General features: G+C 30.1%; 3 protein-coding genes across 3 annotated transcripts; 1 reads left to right on the top strand and 2 right to left on the bottom strand.

Annotated features, from left to right (window-relative positions):
* Positions 1-1,420: 1,420 nt before the first annotated feature.
* U1A (spliceosomal protein U1A) lies at positions 1,421-4,457 on the bottom strand. Its single transcript, XM_020355315.2, has 5 exons — positions 4,262-4,457; positions 4,012-4,184; positions 2,987-3,080; positions 2,348-2,436; positions 1,421-1,934 (listed from the first exon to the last, which is right to left on the bottom strand). Exons 1-5 carry the CDS (start codon positions 4,344-4,346, stop codon positions 1,650-1,652), a joined length of 726 nt encoding a protein of 241 aa, XP_020210904.1. The 5' UTR covers positions 4,347-4,457; the 3' UTR covers positions 1,421-1,649.
* Positions 4,458-7,343: 2,886 nt separating this feature from the next.
* LOC109797621 (indole-3-acetic acid-induced protein ARG2) lies at positions 7,344-8,016 on the top strand. Its single transcript, XM_020357722.3, has 2 exons — positions 7,344-7,522; positions 7,619-8,016. Exons 1-2 carry the CDS (start codon positions 7,449-7,451, stop codon positions 7,830-7,832), a joined length of 288 nt encoding a protein of 95 aa, XP_020213311.1. The 5' UTR covers positions 7,344-7,448; the 3' UTR covers positions 7,833-8,016.
* Positions 8,017-13,632: 5,616 nt separating this feature from the next.
* LOC109795730 (U-box domain-containing protein 9) lies at positions 13,633-15,377 on the bottom strand. Its single transcript, XM_020355252.3, has 2 exons — positions 15,017-15,377; positions 13,633-14,873 (listed from the first exon to the last, which is right to left on the bottom strand). Exons 1-2 carry the CDS (start codon positions 15,260-15,262, stop codon positions 13,803-13,805), a joined length of 1,317 nt encoding a protein of 438 aa, XP_020210841.1. The 5' UTR covers positions 15,263-15,377; the 3' UTR covers positions 13,633-13,802.
* Between the last annotated feature and the right edge of the window lie 1,933 nt (positions 15,378-17,310).

The following is a 17,310-nucleotide window of genomic DNA, read 5'->3' on the forward strand; positions in this document are numbered from 1 at the left end:
CAATGTTCTGAGCATATTGCGAAGACTAGTTCACAGCATGCGAGAATCTGTGCCGTGCGACATTGGCTTAAATATTAGTGAGGAGTTTCTACACATACGCGGCCATCATTTCGATTTGGTGAATCCTCCATTGCCATATAAGTTGAAATGTGCGCAAAGGTTAAAAAACAAAGTGCAATGGTGCTTGTTTGTCACAGTGGATGCCTAATTTTAGATGAGCACTTATGTCTGATGCATTAAAGAGTTGATAAGGTCAATGTAAGGAAGAGCAAGTTTTTTGTGTCATTTAAAAGATGGTTTGGTACTGTTATCACTTTAAAATCGCCATGCTCTATCTTGTGGGTGAAGAACATAGATTCTTGATGAGATCATTGTCAAATCTAAGGACTTAAATGTTGGCGTGTGCATCCTACACTTGATATGCAGTAAAAGCTTTATTTGGTCACACACCCTTATTGTTCAAACACATGTGAAACTCAACCATGCTCCCAAACGGCTAAAATTCTACGGCACTTGATGTGTGTTTTTGACTATGCTTCAGAAAAAGGAACATTAACCCAACAAAAAGGTGCCTCCTTCCTTGTCCATTAAACTTGAGAACTGAAAAAATCTTTAAACTTATTTGCTCCGAATCAGAACCTAGTCACATGTGAACAAAGACTTATTTAATAGCCATGATAGTATCGAGTCAATACCATTACCTCATTCTGTTTACCCTCTTGGCCACTGATACGGACCAACTCTTTGATTAATGAAACCAATTAATATCAAAGAAAATTGCCCCTCCTTATTCGCCAACATCCATAGAGTAGAGACCAGAAGACGGGGAACATGGGACTGGAATCAAGGCACCCTATGCCCGTGGCTTGCATAGGGTATACCGGTACAAAAATTTAAAGTGAATTTATTGGATGAACATAAGCTACAGAGCACCCTTTTTTTTGTTCTTTCGTATGGGTACTACATTTATACACAGTTTACATAGTCAAGCACTACTTATGTTAACAGTTGACAATACAGAGCGAAAAAAACAGCTTACATATTTTATGCAGATAAAAAAAAAACAGGTGTACTCACAAAAGCATGTTGTTTGATCTTCATATATATAAACAAAAATTTATTTGTACAAACACGAAGAACATAATTTTGTACTGCAGTAAATCCAAATTCTCCGCTTTTAGAATTTATGTTAGACATTGAAAAAGCTTTCACTATTAAATTCTACTCTTGGCCAATGTAGGGACAAATAAAACACCAAAATTTCAAAAATTAAGCAGAGATATCACCTTACAAGAAGATAAAGCAAAATGATTACATAGTTACACAAGGAAGGCATCGTGTGTTTACTTGTTGAACTTCGCCCAGTAAATGATTGCAGGAAATTCATCAAATAAGGCGAAAGCAAGACAAATGACAATCCTAGAAAAAGTAAAATAATTTTGTAACAGATAAATTTGAACCAGCTAGTAATTTATTAAATACATATTTGTATAAAAATGTCAGTTATTATCCCTAACTACACACGAATCAGGCTGCCCAAATCAAAGCTAGATACCAATTAAGATACACCACTGCGTTAAATGGATTAACAACTCTGCTGAAAATGTGATTCCTCCCCTTCTCATACCATAAGTTCAGGAAACCACTATCTATTTCTTGGCGTAAGTTATCAACATAGGGTTTTGTGGGGTTATCTTGAAACCTTGCAGCGCCTGCATAGCCACTGTGGATTGCATCTCATCTCCATATTCCACAAAGGCAATTCCTGGTTTTGTTTCAACCATTCTAACTTCCCTGAATCCAGGATATTGGAGAAAGAGCATTTGCAGCATCATCGGAGTGGACTCATTGGGAAGATTTTGAATAAAGAGAATATTATTTGGAGGTGCAGGTGCCTCAGGTACCATAGATTTTGCACCACCTGGATAGGGTATCTGCGGTAGACTCTATGTTAGAGAAATTGCTTGAACAACAAATACATAAGAAAGAGAAACTAAGTAAACATGGTGACCAGAAGGAATATGAAACGAAGTTTTTAGTGTTCATCTCGCCATAATTTCTATAGATGATAACAATATCTCTCCCAGTCTCATTTTCTACTAAAAGAACATTTTCTCCTATATTTGAAGGCATCTATCAGAAAATCAAAAAAATAATTGAAGGCAAACCGACAAGCTGAAAAGAAAACATTTTCCTGTTAGAGACAAATTACTGTAAGACAACAAACTCTAAAGGTGCTAAATTTAAAGGAGACATTTTACTAGCATATTAGTAAGTCTTTATAACATGACCATTGATGATTGACCCCCTCCCCCCCACAAAAACTACAACAGCAGAAGAAACTTACAGCAGGTGTTGCACCATAAGCACCAGAATAAGCTGGATTTAGGCCCATTCCAGCTAAATTAGCATCATGTTGGTCCTTCCGTTTTTTGCCTGCAAGAAAACTTAACCAGGTTACTTCCATGTAAAGTTGTTCGTTGAATATATTGTGTGTAACAACATGAACACTTGTATGGTCCATACTACACAGGTTTTCAGCACAAGTGTTGCATCTAGATGCTCACCAGTATGGAATAAGCCTGTCTCTTGCGGACAGAAACATAAAAATTATCACAAAATGTAAAAAGGTCACACTTCCCTATAACGCAATTGTTTATTGATTATGTAATGCATTAAATAAAACATAAAATTACATGGCCCATAAAATAACTACACATGCCGTTGGAGCCTAAAGGCAGGATGGAGTCAGATATAATGTTTATTACAACTCTTCCTTATTCAATATTATCAATTACAAAATCATGAAATTCATTTGAACCATAAAAGCCATGCGACAGTTGCATGAAAAAGAATAATATATTTTCAAGGGGAGAGAATATCCCAAGAAACAGAATAATCCTTTGATTTTCAAGGTGGAGACAGTTGCATGGAATCTATTGGATCTTATTGTCATTGTTGGGCATGAGCTTAAAAAGTGCTATACCTTTGTCATCATGCCTCTTACGCTTTTCCCTAGGAACGAAAGTACCATCTGCTTTGGCTACTATATCAGACTTGGTCTTTGCATACTGTATTCTCTGGATAAATAGCAATATCAAATTCAATTTCTTGAAAAGGATAAGTTCTATAGACTGTCACAAATTGACAGAAAACTGCATTATATAATCAACAGAAGAAAGTAATGAGATGAAGTAAAATAAAGAAGCAAGTTGTTTGGATCAATCAGTTCCTTTTTCCAAAAAATTTAAAACAGAAAATATAAGAGCTTTCATTAAAAAAAATACAAATGAGATACATGATTACAATAAAATTCACTTCTAAAATGAATTATACTAACTTTTTATTTGACTAGGTGATTAGAGTCAAAGTTCTATTTCAGCATGCGAGGCAAAATGGATACACACTAACGAGAAAACAGTTCTACTAGAGATTTGCTAAACATCAATTGGGTCAAGCCAGCAAGACTATGGAATCATATTCATATCATAGATTAACAGGTGAAACCACGTATATGACCAATTAAAATATAGCTCCAGCAATAGAAAGTAAGTAACCATTATTGCAACAGACAATGGTATAAGCAATATGCATAGCCTGGGAACATTCAGATGGAAATAATTATCAATTTCCTAATGCCACATCATGAAGACAGAGTGACAGACCATCTCACAGAAAATCCTCCCTCTCTTTTGGTGCTACACTGCTACGTAAATATAAAATCTGATTTGATTGACTCCCGAACTAATAATTAAAGGTTGTTCGATAAAATTACAATAACAATTTTCCCTCATGACCTATTGAGGATGAGATGTATCCTTGAGACCCCATAAACTAAAGCATAGTTAATTTGACACAAAATGATAACCCACCGAGGAGTCTATGTTAAATTAACTATGACTGTATTTATAGTCAATGGATCCTTGTCATTGAGGATAGTTGTATTTATAGATAAGAATATTGGAGTTGAAAAGTGAAATAGAAGATGTAAAGGAGCATGTGATACGGTACCATGGGCTTGTCATAGAAGGGGAAACCTTGCATTTGCCTCAGAGCATTGGAAGCAGAAGAGACATCCTCAAAGACCACCCAAGCTTGACCTTTGTGCTTGAGGGTTTTAAAAGCTAACACCTCGAGTATCTTTCCGAACTGAGTGAATACGGCTTTCAAAGACTTCTTCAATTCTGCATTCAAAGAATGTATACTATAATGAATAATGAATTGAAATTGAAATCGCGGAAACAGGGAATAAATAGCGTACCATCAATCTTAATCTTCTCGTTGAGGTTGTTGATGTAGATAGTGTTGTTTTGAGGGATTTCAGGGCTGGCATTGACTTCAGACATTTTGCACTCTCCAACTGACTCTGGTTTTCCAGTTCCAGGACGGGGTAAAGTAAAACCCTAAGCCACGGCGGGGTAGCTGCAAAATAATTGGGCTTTAATCATCCTGGACCGGTTTCATCTGCTTGGCCCAATTTCTGTTAATAAATCTTGGTTATTATTGCAAGGTAGGGGTGGGTATACGCACTAGTCCAGCGCGTTTAAGGCCCGGTCCGTAAAACCTGCATTTTATACAGGCCGGATAAGTCTGGTTCGTAAAATAAATGGACTTATTTATTAAGTCCGTATCCGGCCCGTCAAAATTCGCGGATAACGGACTGGTCTGCGGGCCTAAATAATGGTTAAAAAAATAAATTTTTAAAAATAAAAATACATAAAATTAGAAGAAAAAAATATTTTTTATTTATAAGCTAAATTTTATCATACTAAAATTTATCAATAGTTAAAATAGTTTAAAATACTAAATATTAAAATATTAAAATAAAAATAATTACAAATACTTAAATAATAGTAACAAACTTTCAATAATAAAAACATTAAAATGTCATAAAAATAATTCAAATGACAAATATATATCAACTAAACATAATTTTAATGTCATAATAATTTTAAAAAATTAAATACACAACTTAATATTAAAATTATAATATTTAAAAATATTAAATGTGAAGTCGGCGGACTAACCCGCGAGCCCGCGGATTAAATCTGCCAAGTCCGCGGACTTAACAAGCCGGGCTAAAAAATTAGATGTAATCATATGGATTTGAAAAAAACGGGTCCGTTATCCACGAAATCCACGGACTTACGGACTGATCCGCGGACTCAAATCCATATACGTACCCTATTGCAAGGTGTATCTCCTAATATTACTAAACGTATATTTTATGTTTTTATTTAGTAAAATATTCATATTCTTCAAACTCATTTTTGAAAAGTGCTATAAAACTTATTTCTGAAAGTGTTTATATTTTAACTTTTCAGAATTAAATTTTTAAAAATAAATTTAAAGACTCTTAAAACAACACTCTTATTTGTTGTTGGCACATTGTCTTGCATGAATTTATTATGTTCACAATAACTTTTTCTCTTGGTATGCATGATTTTTTTTTTTATATAGATATTTTGTTATATTTGTTTTATCTTTTATATTATCATTCGTAATTATGGCTTTGACCTTCTTAACACATGCATTTGGGTAATCACTTGGTGCAGTTTTCTTTCTTCCTCACCCACCAGCCACAAATTCTCTTTTCTTTGTTGTGTAAGATTCATCTTTTTCCTGTGTAAAGGTTCATATGGGCATCATTTTCTCCCCTAAAATTTATGACTTTTACTCATTTATTAATGTCTCCTTAAATAATGATAATACGAATTTGAAATTCAGTTTGATTCACTATGTTTCACTTAGTTTTTATTGACTTAGTATGGTGATGATAATATAAATAATGTCGCTGCTGCGTGATCAATAAAAAAAGAAAACATGAAAGAAAAAAGAACGGGATCAATAAAAAAAGAAAACATGAAAAGAAAAGAAAAGAGAGATTAAAGATGAGAAAGAAAAGGAGTTAAAAATCACCACATTTATAATGTAGGGAGATTAATGATAATTTCAATATTTTTATATTTTATATTTTTTTTATATATTATTGTGAATTATTTTTTAATTTATGTGATAAAAAATAATTTATTCAATAATATTAAATTTTAGTATATACAATGTCACAAAAAAAATGTTCTTTTTACGGGAACAATTCATGCACACTCATATATATTAATGTACAATCACGCACAGATCATTAAAATTTAATAAAAAAAAAAGGTAATCTTATGCTTATCTAAAAAAATTTTAAAAAATATTTCTTATATATTATTTGATATATTTTAAATATCTAACTCCTAATTTAACAAACTAAAATAATTATGATAACAAACTCAAATACACGTTATACATGAAGTGATCTCAAAATTACATATACAATATTACAAAGAAAAAATAAAAAGGAACCGTTTTCTATTAAAGGACCATTTTATATGCACTCATTTACAAAATATACAATAAATGCAAGTGTTAGATTTTTTATTTGCAATTTCTTAATTTTGTATAAATGTGATATGTAAAACAGTTAAGTGAGGTGATAAAAAATATTGATACTTGTTTTTATAAATTTATTTATTTATATTGATAATATAAATATATTATCAATATAAATAAATAATACATTACCAATGTAAATAAATAAATTTATATAAAAAATCAATATTAAATCTAACAAATTTTTATAAGTATAAGCCTAATTTTGTTTTATTAATTAAATTAAATATGTTAAACAATAAAATAATATTTAAAATTTGACATATTCTATTCATATTTATAATTACTGGTTTGAAGAATTAGTTAAAATAAATGAATATTAAAAGTGAAGACAATAAATTTAAAAATATCTTTAATTTTATAATATAAATAAGATAATTATTACTGAATAAATAAATAATTGTTAAAATGTAAGGATGTGAAATTACTTATCAGACTCATTTAGTAATTTGAGAAAAGATGGTCTTAATAAGTTGACCATAAAAGCACCCTAGTACTGATTTAAGTTCAACTTGCATTGAATGGTCAAAAGAGACAGAGTTAGAACAGAGTGTTAGGAAGGTTCTCTAAAATTTTGGACTTGTAAAGATGCGTAACAACCATTGATTGTGCACATATAATTCATGCATTGCATAGTGGGAGAACTAATGAATAGATTGTAGAAAAGATGTGAGTCAAAGTGAAAAGCATGACCAGGTTCATCTCACTAGCTCATTCATCCACCGCCATTGACTCTAAGACCAAGTCTTGCCACCTTTATTCCTTATACCAGTTTCTACGAATTTACCAGCATCCAGGTGGCACCAAACCAAAGGCTTCCACATAAACTTCATTTTCTGAAGCCTATTCATGTCTTGTCTTCTTCTCTTTACATACGCCTCTTCTCTCTATATATAATCACCCTATCTCTTCTCAAATTAAAACACACTCTGGCCAGCTTATTTTTTTGATTTGTTACATAAATTCTTTTCAAACAAGTAAGCTTTCCCCAGTTGAACCCAATTTAATCACAAATGGCTCGTTCTTTCACCAACTCCAAGGTTTTCTCTGCTCTCATCCTAGATAGATTCTCTCAGGCTCTCTCCAGGTACCATATATTTAAAATTTTAAATCATTTTTCAATTGTACAATGATATGATTGTTAAGTACTAAGTAGTGAATTAATGAGATGATTTATAAACAGACGCGGGTATTCGGTAGCAACAAGGGGAGGAGTGGGTTCCATGAGCAGAAGCAGCAAGATGACATCCAAGCCAGGGGAAGAGAAAGGAACATCGACATACAAGGTTTCGTGGGTGCCAGATCCTGTTACTGGTTACTACAAACCCGAGAACATTGAGGAGATTGACGTTGCTGATTTGCGCTCTGCGCTTTTGCCCAAAAACTTTAACAACTAAATTCAACTAATTTATGAATTTTTGTATCCATTTAATTAATTAAAAGAAATATGGGTCTCTGACCTCTGTTGAGCTTTTGAGATGTCTATGGCTTAACGAAACATTGGTGTTGAAAGCTTATACGTTTGCTTTAGTTTACAAGTCTATTAGCAGCTAATCAGAATTGTCATGCCTTCTAATCTTATTCATTTCTTCATTTTATTTTTCTTTTAACCAGTATTTTAAGCGTTAATAAGCCTCATAATCGTTGTTAATAGCCTCATAATTAGGAATCTTGTTTTAAAAAATCCAAAAAAAAACCAGAAACTTAAATATATCATCTTTAAACAAAATTTAGAATATATTTTTATTCTCTTAATCATGGGTTTTAATCACAAAAAATTTGGAAAATATTATGAATTCCATTAAAAAAAATTATAATTTAGAAATGCCAAATTCATTTACTCACATTTTTTTTTGCCAAAAAAATATTTTTATAAGAAAAAATAAAATAAAATATTATACTAAATAAGTTGAGTAACTTTCTATTAATACTTTTACATGCTACTATATTTAACCTATTAAGTTAAATCAGTTTGAATATTTTGAAGTCTCGAGAGAAAGAGTTTAATCTAGTTTAGTTAAATTCAATAAATTATCACGTTAGGCCAATTTTAATGACTCCAATTTTTAAAAGAATTTATAAAAAAAAAATTATCTTTTTTTTTATATTTAATTATTTTAGAAAATAAATATTAACTTCGACCATTTCAAAATATAGTAGAACATGTTGACACAAAATTTTCATATCAAATAGTTTTCTTAGCTTTTTTTTTTTTACTAGGTCCCTATTTTTTTCATCTAAGTTTTGTATTTAGATCCCTATTAGCCCCAATGACTTGCATACATAACATATATCACCAAGATCAAGAGTTTATTTTATTTATTTAAATTAGATATTTCAATTATAAATTTTTTAAAAAAATAAGTAAGAAGATAATAAATTAGAAATTGAAGGGGGGAAAAACTTGACTTTGTGTTATACATATTAAAGAATATAGAATAATGATGAATTTTACAAATCAAATACCATAAATTAATAATAGATAACTGTATGCCTATATAATAATATATATAATAGAAATATATATATTTTCAATAAATCCTCAAATTTTCTACTTTACAAATTATAAAAATAGGAGAGAAAATTTATTGATACAATATTGAGTTAATTTTCATTTTTTTACGTTTAGAGTTTAGGAAATTTTTTTAAATTCAATTATAATTTTTTTTATATTTAGGGACCTATTTAAAAATATAAAGAAAAATTGGGGATCAATAGATATAATGAATCTAATTTTTAATACAATACAATGCTATTTTTAATTATTGATAATTTTTAAAAATATTAAAATTTAATTTAAAATTTAAAAGAATTTGAAAGAGAGGAAAGATTGAGAAAATTTTCTTAAAAATGCTTTTATCGAATGAATTCAATAAAAATATTGTCACTGAAAGGATAGTCTCTGAAAATATTTTAATTCAATATAATTATTCTAATTTATATACAAAGATGTGATGTGATCAAGAGATTGTAAGTTAGTTGGTTAAATAAATTGTGAGAATTATTATAAATTTTTTTATACCAAGTTTAATTATGCGAATTAAAAAGAAAATGTGATGAAAATGTAACTTTGAGCATATTTAATGATGTAACATTTTCGAGTCCGCACAAATAATATTTTATTTTATTAAAATCATGTCTTTTATAGAAAAAAAAATTATATATTAACAATATAAATTAATTTTATAATACTATTTGATCACATTTCATCTTATGTAAGTATATTTATTGACTTTGATAATAATTATTTTTAAAAAGTTGAATTAATGTTGATTTTTAATTGATTGATAATGTTTAGAATTTAAGTTCACTTAAAAGTTATATTAACATTAATTTTTAATTGATTGATAATGTAAACTTTTACATTAATAATGTATCATGATTGATCTATATTTTTATTACTTTAAATAACTCAGATAATTTAACAATTAAAAAATCTCAAATCGATCTCACTATTTAATTTTTAAAAGTATATTTTATATGACGTTGAAGTATAAGTGAGCCTTAAACAAAAAATAAATAAAAATGAGTTACTTTAGTGTAGCATCTCAATTGGTATTCAATAGTTTTTGAATAAGGTTTTCCTCATATAAGTTTATCACAATTCATGGAAGAAAAGAAAAACAAAATATTTTTTATATATAAATTAAAATTTTAATTTATAAAATAAGATTAGTTTTTCATATATATTTATTGAAAAATTATTTATCTACACAAAATAAAAGACTATCTCTTATTAAAATTGCTTTAAATTTTAGTAAGATATTAATTTTATTTAATTCAAACAAGATTATCTCTGATAAAAAGAAAATAGTGATAGTTTATAAAAAAATGTATTTTTTATCATGTTATATAAGTATCTTTTGATTCATTGGACAAGAGACTAATAGTATGGTTTAATTACACATAGTTGATAAAAAATATAAAATATTATTTTAAATTACCTTTTATTAGACATATTTGTATAGTATACTTTAAGTCATGCAGATGGTCCTATTAATTTAAAGTGTACAAATTAATGGGTGTGTATGATTGTTTTGATCAAATAATTAGTCTGGGATTTAAATCTTAAAAATGCAGTTGTGATTTTTTTTTTTTTTTTTGTAGAAAAAAGAAAGTGTACAAAATTAAATTTATTAAAGACTTATTTGATAGATAAGGGAAAATGGGAATGAGAAGATAAATATAAATATTTTATATTTCATTTACGAAAAGAAGGAGAATATTTTATATTCTTGAAAATATATTAACCATATACGAGAATGTTTATTCAAAGCTTATGCCAAGAAAATATCACATTCTCAAGTTTCACGATCTTGAAAATAATTAACCTTAATAATTTTTCCGGAACCAAGGCTAAGTGGGCCTGTAGTTTGAACTCTTATGACTGGATTGGGTCCGTATTGTTACAGTATCAATATAATTTCTTTCTATTTCTGTCTAATGTGTCTTTTTCAACGCTTTCTTGTGTTTTCTTATTTTTGCTTTAACTTGAGGTCATAATAATTTCCTTAAATAGTCTCGACGCGCTTTCACCTAACGATTCAATTAAGTTAACCTATCCATGGCCATCTTGGAAGTTGGAAACCAAACAGATGAAGATCATGATGCCTCGTTCTTTTCACCGTTTCTTATTCTTTTCACAAAATAAGTGTTGTTATAATTTTTTAATATAATATTAATTGCTTTTCTTTTATACTCTTAATAATATTTTATTAGAAAATTTGTATTTTTGATTTTTTATTAGTTTTTCTTGTTATCTGTAAATAAAACATAAGACCAGACTTATTATGAGATGGAATTAGTAATGACTCTACTGATTATCTTTCATCTACTTAATAACTTATGTTGATATATACTTATACAACAACCTAGGACAATTATGGGAGGAGAGTAAAAGAAAAAATGGTGTGGAGAACAGAACATGCACTGGATAGTTGGGAATTGGTGAGCCAGAATCAGAAGTTAGTGTGCATTGTCATGCCTTTAGGAAACTGATATTAAGATATTGATGAAAATCACGTATGAGAAAGAGAGGAAAAAGTGGAAAACCTTATTATGATATTGGCGGGGCATTTTTGTGTTTGCTTGTCAATCTCAGAAGGACGCGCGTCCACTCTGTAATTAAGGACCACTTAAAATAAACGAATACTAATACGAGTATCTTTTTATATATTAATAAGGGTTTGATGATAATTGTATAGTAGTATTAATTTGATCGTGTTTCATGTACTTTTGAAATGAAGAATGTTTAGCTTAGATGATACGAAAGATCAATTTATAAACTCCAGAAAGACATAATTAAATGGGTCACAGGAATTGAACAAGATTCCAAGACATCAACTTCAAGTGAGGTTGATAGCTATGGTTGTCGTAGTGCACGTTATCATTATCTCCTAGACAGTAGCCAAAAAGCGACAGAGCCTTCCATTACTTAAGATTCCATAAAAATAGCCATTTATTGCTTCAGCCAACAATAATGGTGTTCATGGTTTACTTTGGAACAAGCGTTGTGGAGCCCGTGAAGGACTCCGTCACGAAATAACAGCTTTTTGGGGGCAGTGGGTGGCGTTTTATAGTGCCCACGAAAAGGACCTTCCAAATTCCTCTCCATCTGCACTTGTCTACTTTCCAACTTTACTTTAATATTATCCATACATTTTTTTTTTTTTTAAATCTTGACAATTTTATAATTATTTTATTGAAGGTAATGTGTGAGGACAAGTAATGCGAGAGAAGAGTAACGTGCAACAAATATGCATTACTATTTTTCAAATTTAAACATCAATGGTACCCATGTAACTAACTGCATAAGCACTTGTTACTTATACAAATGGACAAAATTTATTCACAGCCTTAGGTACTGTTCTGTATTTTTCTCCAATTAAAATCATTGTTTTATCTCAATGATTTATATAATTTTTTTAACAATATTTTATTACGTGAATTATTGAAATTAAAGTCAAAATTGGAGACCAACACAAAAAATACATCTATAAATATATGAAACTGTGTCTAATTTTTGTTCTATACAATTTTCTGTTTGCTGATATTTTTCGGTTCACATGAACTCCTCTGAGGATACTTTACATTCAACGGTTCCTTATTGATAAGTTACTCTAACTAAAATTGCTCTTAAACTAAGGTTAAAAGTCAATGTAATCGAACCAAAAACCAGCCATCCTTTTGGACTTACACATAGAATTCTGTCACTAAGCACTCTATTTACCAACCTTTTGCAGCAAACCTAGGATAGAAGCGAGAGTAATAGCACATGTTATTTTATTTAAGTAATCATTATCGTTTCGACTAACGAATGAAATAAAAGCTCTAGGTACAAAGAACATTATTATAGAAAGGTACTAGTATATCAGTAGTACTAATACCATTTAGCCCGACAAGTCCTTATTTCCTACCAGGTCTTCATTCATATCATATGTGACCAAATCATTCCACTGCTTATGTTCAATCCTTACAAGTTAACGCAACACATTCGATGGAATAGCAAATTAGTCAACAGTCAGGACATCATTTGGAATCTGAAGTTAGGCATGCATGACCTGACTCCTGAGTGAGTGACTTCGAATATTATTCAATGTCGGTGACACTAAAGCAATAATGGTGGCGTCTATCACTGAACTTGTATATTAAAAATAATTTTGAATTAAAAAGTGCACAAGTTAAAATAGTACTCATATCAATTTAGAGATGAAAGTATGTGACCATAATATATTATATATCATGAATTCATAAACCTATGAGCAATCAATCCCTTCTAATTGGTGCTTTAAAGTGTAAACATAGAAAGTTCGGTAAAGATAGAGCAATAAACACGGTGCCGACACTCTTGAATGGTTGGCGATGGAAAGAAAGCAAAAGGAGACCCTACCCCACTCCCACTCATGCTTTGATTAGTTATGCTTTCTCAGCAGTAAGATATCAAGTTACCAGCAACGAAAACCACATACAAATACAGTAGCGCCATTAACAAAATACAAACAGACACTTTGTCAGCACTCAAAGTTGGTTAGCTAAGCGACAAAGAAGTTTAGAATACTTACAAATTTAGAAAGCAAAAACATCAATCACGGGCAGTCAGGCAATGAGAAAATAGATGTAGAAGAATGTAGTTCCTTTAACAAAGAAAAGAGCTTTATGAAAAGGGATAAAGAATCAAACAGAAATGAAATAAAGGAATAAGTAAAAAAAACTTTGCTCATTCATCCTGGTTGTAAGTGAAGCTACTGTACATAATATGTGAACTTCTCTTTCCCATTTTTACAGCTACCCGAGATGGTTTGTACAGAAGAACACAAGAAAACTATTAACAAAGAGGTGGTTTTACTAATTCTCAAGGTTTAATTTCACTAAGCAGTGTGAGTTAAGTAGGGAGATCTGTTAAGCCTCTCAAGAATACCGTTAGCCTTCCTTTTTGCCCTTGAAGTTCCACATTGTGCAAGCTTGGACAGTGTACCATTGGCCTTTTCCTCTTCTCTAATTTCCTTCAACTTTGTTCTGTCACTAAAACAGATTGTGTAGAGAATTGCAACACAATTTTCCTTGCTCCTCTCTGAGGTGCTCTCCCTAATAATCCCCAATAACAAAGGAACACAGCCTAGATCACCCATTTCCTCAACAGCCTTGGGATGGCTGGAGAGCAGTGCCAGTATAGCCAACAACTCATCAACCAGAATGTGGTCCATCATCTTGTTCAGAATAACCCGAACGGCCCCATCTCGAACGGTCCTCCCTTTATTCTCATGCACAAGACACAAATTGAATACAGCCGAAGCAGCATCTTTCATGGAAAAAGGCTCTCCCTCATCCAAAAGCTCAAGCAAAGGCTTGATAGCCCCGGATTTCCCGATGATGTGCTTGTTGTCATCAAGAGCAGACAATGTAAAAATGGCGGCTGCAGCATTGCTTCTTGTTTGAAGCGTTCCACATTTTAAGGCATCAATAAGCAGAGAAATCACAGCAGGATCCTCTGCAAAGACCTTCTTATTATCATCATGGATTGAGAGATTCAAAACCGTGGTGATCAAGTCCTCATGGAGATCAGGGTCAGTGCCCGGCGACGACAGTGGACTGAGCAGCTGGGGAATGACATCAGTGGACTCCCCAACAAGGGTTCGAAACGACGGCATTCGCTTTGTCAACTGGCGAAGCTCTTTGGCAGCTTCCTTCTGATCAGAAGCAGACAATGACAACTTGCGGAGCAAGGAATTCAAACGGTTTCTGTCTGCATTGGTGACAACTTGGTCCACATCCTTAACAGGCTTAGGCAACTGAATTCCACGCTCCCTACACCACTGCACAATCATGTCTCGGACCAAGTAATTCGGAGTTAAAATAGAGTGAGATAGAACCTGCTGGGTCTGAGGGCACGTTCTGTGCCCCTCATTCAACCACCTCTCAATAAATGGCCTATCATAAGTCTGCAGTAACATCAAAACCAGGACACATAGTCACATACAGGTGCATACACATTAATTCATTAATTAATTAATGAGTAATCAGAATAAGGCTTGACGAAATCATTAATTAAAAAATAAGAATTGAAATCGGAAAGAGGGGTAACCTGGCCGGTGGACAAGATAACGGGATCGGTCATCAATTGGGTGGAAATGGGGCATCGAAATTGGGGAGGAGGAATGGGAGCGTGATGGAGAGACTTTAAATTCTTGAGAGCTGAAAGGCTGGCGATGGCTTCGTCGGCGGCTTCAAGCGTGTAGTCGTCGGAGTCCACGATGGCCTTCACCAATTCTCGCAACTTGTCCTTCAATTCCGACGCCGACACTCCTCTCTCTCGCTCCCTCTTCGCCATTCTAATTTTACCTTGCCACCTTCATTCCCTCTTCTCTCTTCTCTTCCGTATGTGATGACTGATGAGATGATAATTAACCAAATTATAAACAGTAAGCAACGTCCGTCAAATACCGCGTGCGTAGCGTAAGGTGACAAGTGTAATAAAAAATAAATAAACTGTGCAAGTTATAAGGCCACGCCACCGACCCACCAACCAGGTCCGGCCCAACCCACGGGTTGGGTTGGGTTTTTAAGGAATGCAAAATCAGAAATTGATTGCCTGCAGTAAAAGATACCGTAAAGTAACAAAATCACAATTAAATCTCTACCAAAAGAGTTGCTGCTTCCCATCTCATAAATATTATTTCTTTCTAAACATTTTCCTTTTTAATATAAATTAAATTTTCATATTTGGGTGTTTAAAATTTTACTATCTAGGTCATAAAGTTTGTGTGTATTTTTAAATGTACTGTATTTATTTATTTATTTATTTATTATCATTTTTTTTACGCAAAAATAATTTTTTTAAAAATTTGACAGACATTAAATAGATGAATATTTTCTTTTAACTTTTTCTTTTAACTTGAGTTTTATTCTTTTTGCAAGAGTCAAGATTTGATTTCTAACTACTTATTAAATAAGTATATATATATATATATATATCAAAATTAAAAAAAAAATTGGATAAAAATATTTAAATAATTACTAATTATTATTAAATTTCTATAATATTATAAAATAACATTTCCTTATATAATTATTTCTAATAAAATTCTCTTCAATAAATCTATTGTAAATGTTTATTCCTTCCAATAATCTCCATTATATATATATATATATATATATATATATATATATATATATATATTATAAAATAAATTAGTATTGAAAATTATTAAAACAAACAAATATATAAAGTTACTACCGAAAATAATTTAAAACAAACAAATATATCAAAAAAAAAGAAAAAAATGGATATTTTATAGTATTTATATATTATATAAAAATATATCAAAATAAAAGGAAAAGTTAGATAAAAATATTATAATAATTATATATTTTCACAATATTGTAAAAAAAACAAGTATATCAAATTAAAATGCAAAATTTGGATAAAAATATTTTAATAATTACCAATCATTATTAGATTTTTGAAATATTATAAAATAATAAAAATAAACAAAAATATCAAAATAAAAGAAAAAATTTGGATAAAAATATTTTAATAATTACTAACCTTTCATATATGAAATGTATTTGATTTCAATAATAAGAATATGTTATTCGGTATGAAAATGATTCTTCTCAATCAAAAGTAATAAATTCTTAATATTTATATATGTTAATATTTTTTCATTTTAATTATTTTGGTTTAAAGCTAATTATTGAATTTTTATTTTTTTTCTTTTACATGTACATAGAAGAAAAAAAAAATGCATGCCTCTATTAATATATGTTCTAATGTTATCTATAAATTTTTTTTCAATAATTTGTAATAAGTTAGTGTATATTTATTTTTTAATATTTTTTTTGACTTATTCTTAATAGTATTATATTTTATATCTATTATTGTCATCAATTTTTAATTATATAATCAATTAAATATAAAATCACCCAATTTATTAAAATAAATCATACATCATATGCATATCAAATCTACAGTGATTATAGTCAAGTGTAATTATGGCAGTATTTTTTTTTTTGAAAAATATCTTTAGAGAATTCAAGATTATAATACACCCAAAACATGTATATAACTCCCTTAAGATGAGGTTAATATTCTCTTAAATATTCCGCATCTTAACTATCGCTAAGTTATACTTATAAGAATTCACACTATTATATTTTTTATTTACACTTTACTTTTTGATAACTTAAAACATTAAAGTAATTATTATAATTAAATATTAATTTAATTAAACATAATAAGTAATATATTTTTTATTTGTGAAAATGATTTGTATTTTAAAATTTAAGAATTGTTACTTGGTTTTAGATAATTTTCTATTTCATGCCATCACACTCCAATAAGACTTGCTAATAAGTACCGTTGACCCATATCTTAAA

The sequence above is a fragment of the Cajanus cajan genome, chromosome 6 (genome assembly GCF_000230855.2).
Source record: "Cajanus cajan strain Asha chromosome 6, NIPB_CcT2T_4, whole genome shotgun sequence".
Lineage (NCBI taxonomy): Eukaryota > Viridiplantae > Streptophyta > Magnoliopsida > Fabales > Fabaceae > Cajanus > Cajanus cajan.

Excerpts from the sequence above, each read along its gene's own strand:
- U1A (XM_020355315.2), bottom strand. The coding sequence starts at position 4,346 with ATGTCTGAAGTCAATGCCAGCCCTGAAATCCCTCAAAACAACACTATC. Across the intron at positions 4,185-4,261 it reads CGAGAAGATTAAGATTGATG|AATTGAAGAAGTCTTTGAAA; the intron begins GTACGCTATTTA and ends CTTTGAATGCAG. Across the intron at positions 2,437-2,986 it reads TAAGAGGCATGATGACAAAG|GCAAAAAACGGAAGGACCAA; the intron begins GTATAGCACTTT and ends GTTTTCTTGCAG.
- LOC109797621 (XM_020357722.3), top strand. The coding sequence starts at position 7,449 with ATGGCTCGTTCTTTCACCAACTCCAAGGTTTTCTCTGCTCTCATCCTA. Across the intron at positions 7,523-7,618 it reads TTCTCTCAGGCTCTCTCCAG|ACGCGGGTATTCGGTAGCAA; the intron begins GTACCATATATT and ends ATTTATAAACAG.
- LOC109795730 (XM_020355252.3), bottom strand. The coding sequence starts at position 15,262 with ATGGCGAAGAGGGAGCGAGAGAGAGGAGTGTCGGCGTCGGAATTGAAG. Across the intron at positions 14,874-15,016 it reads TTATCTTGTCCACCGGCCAG|ACTTATGATAGGCCATTTAT; the intron begins GTTACCCCTCTT and ends ATGTTACTGCAG.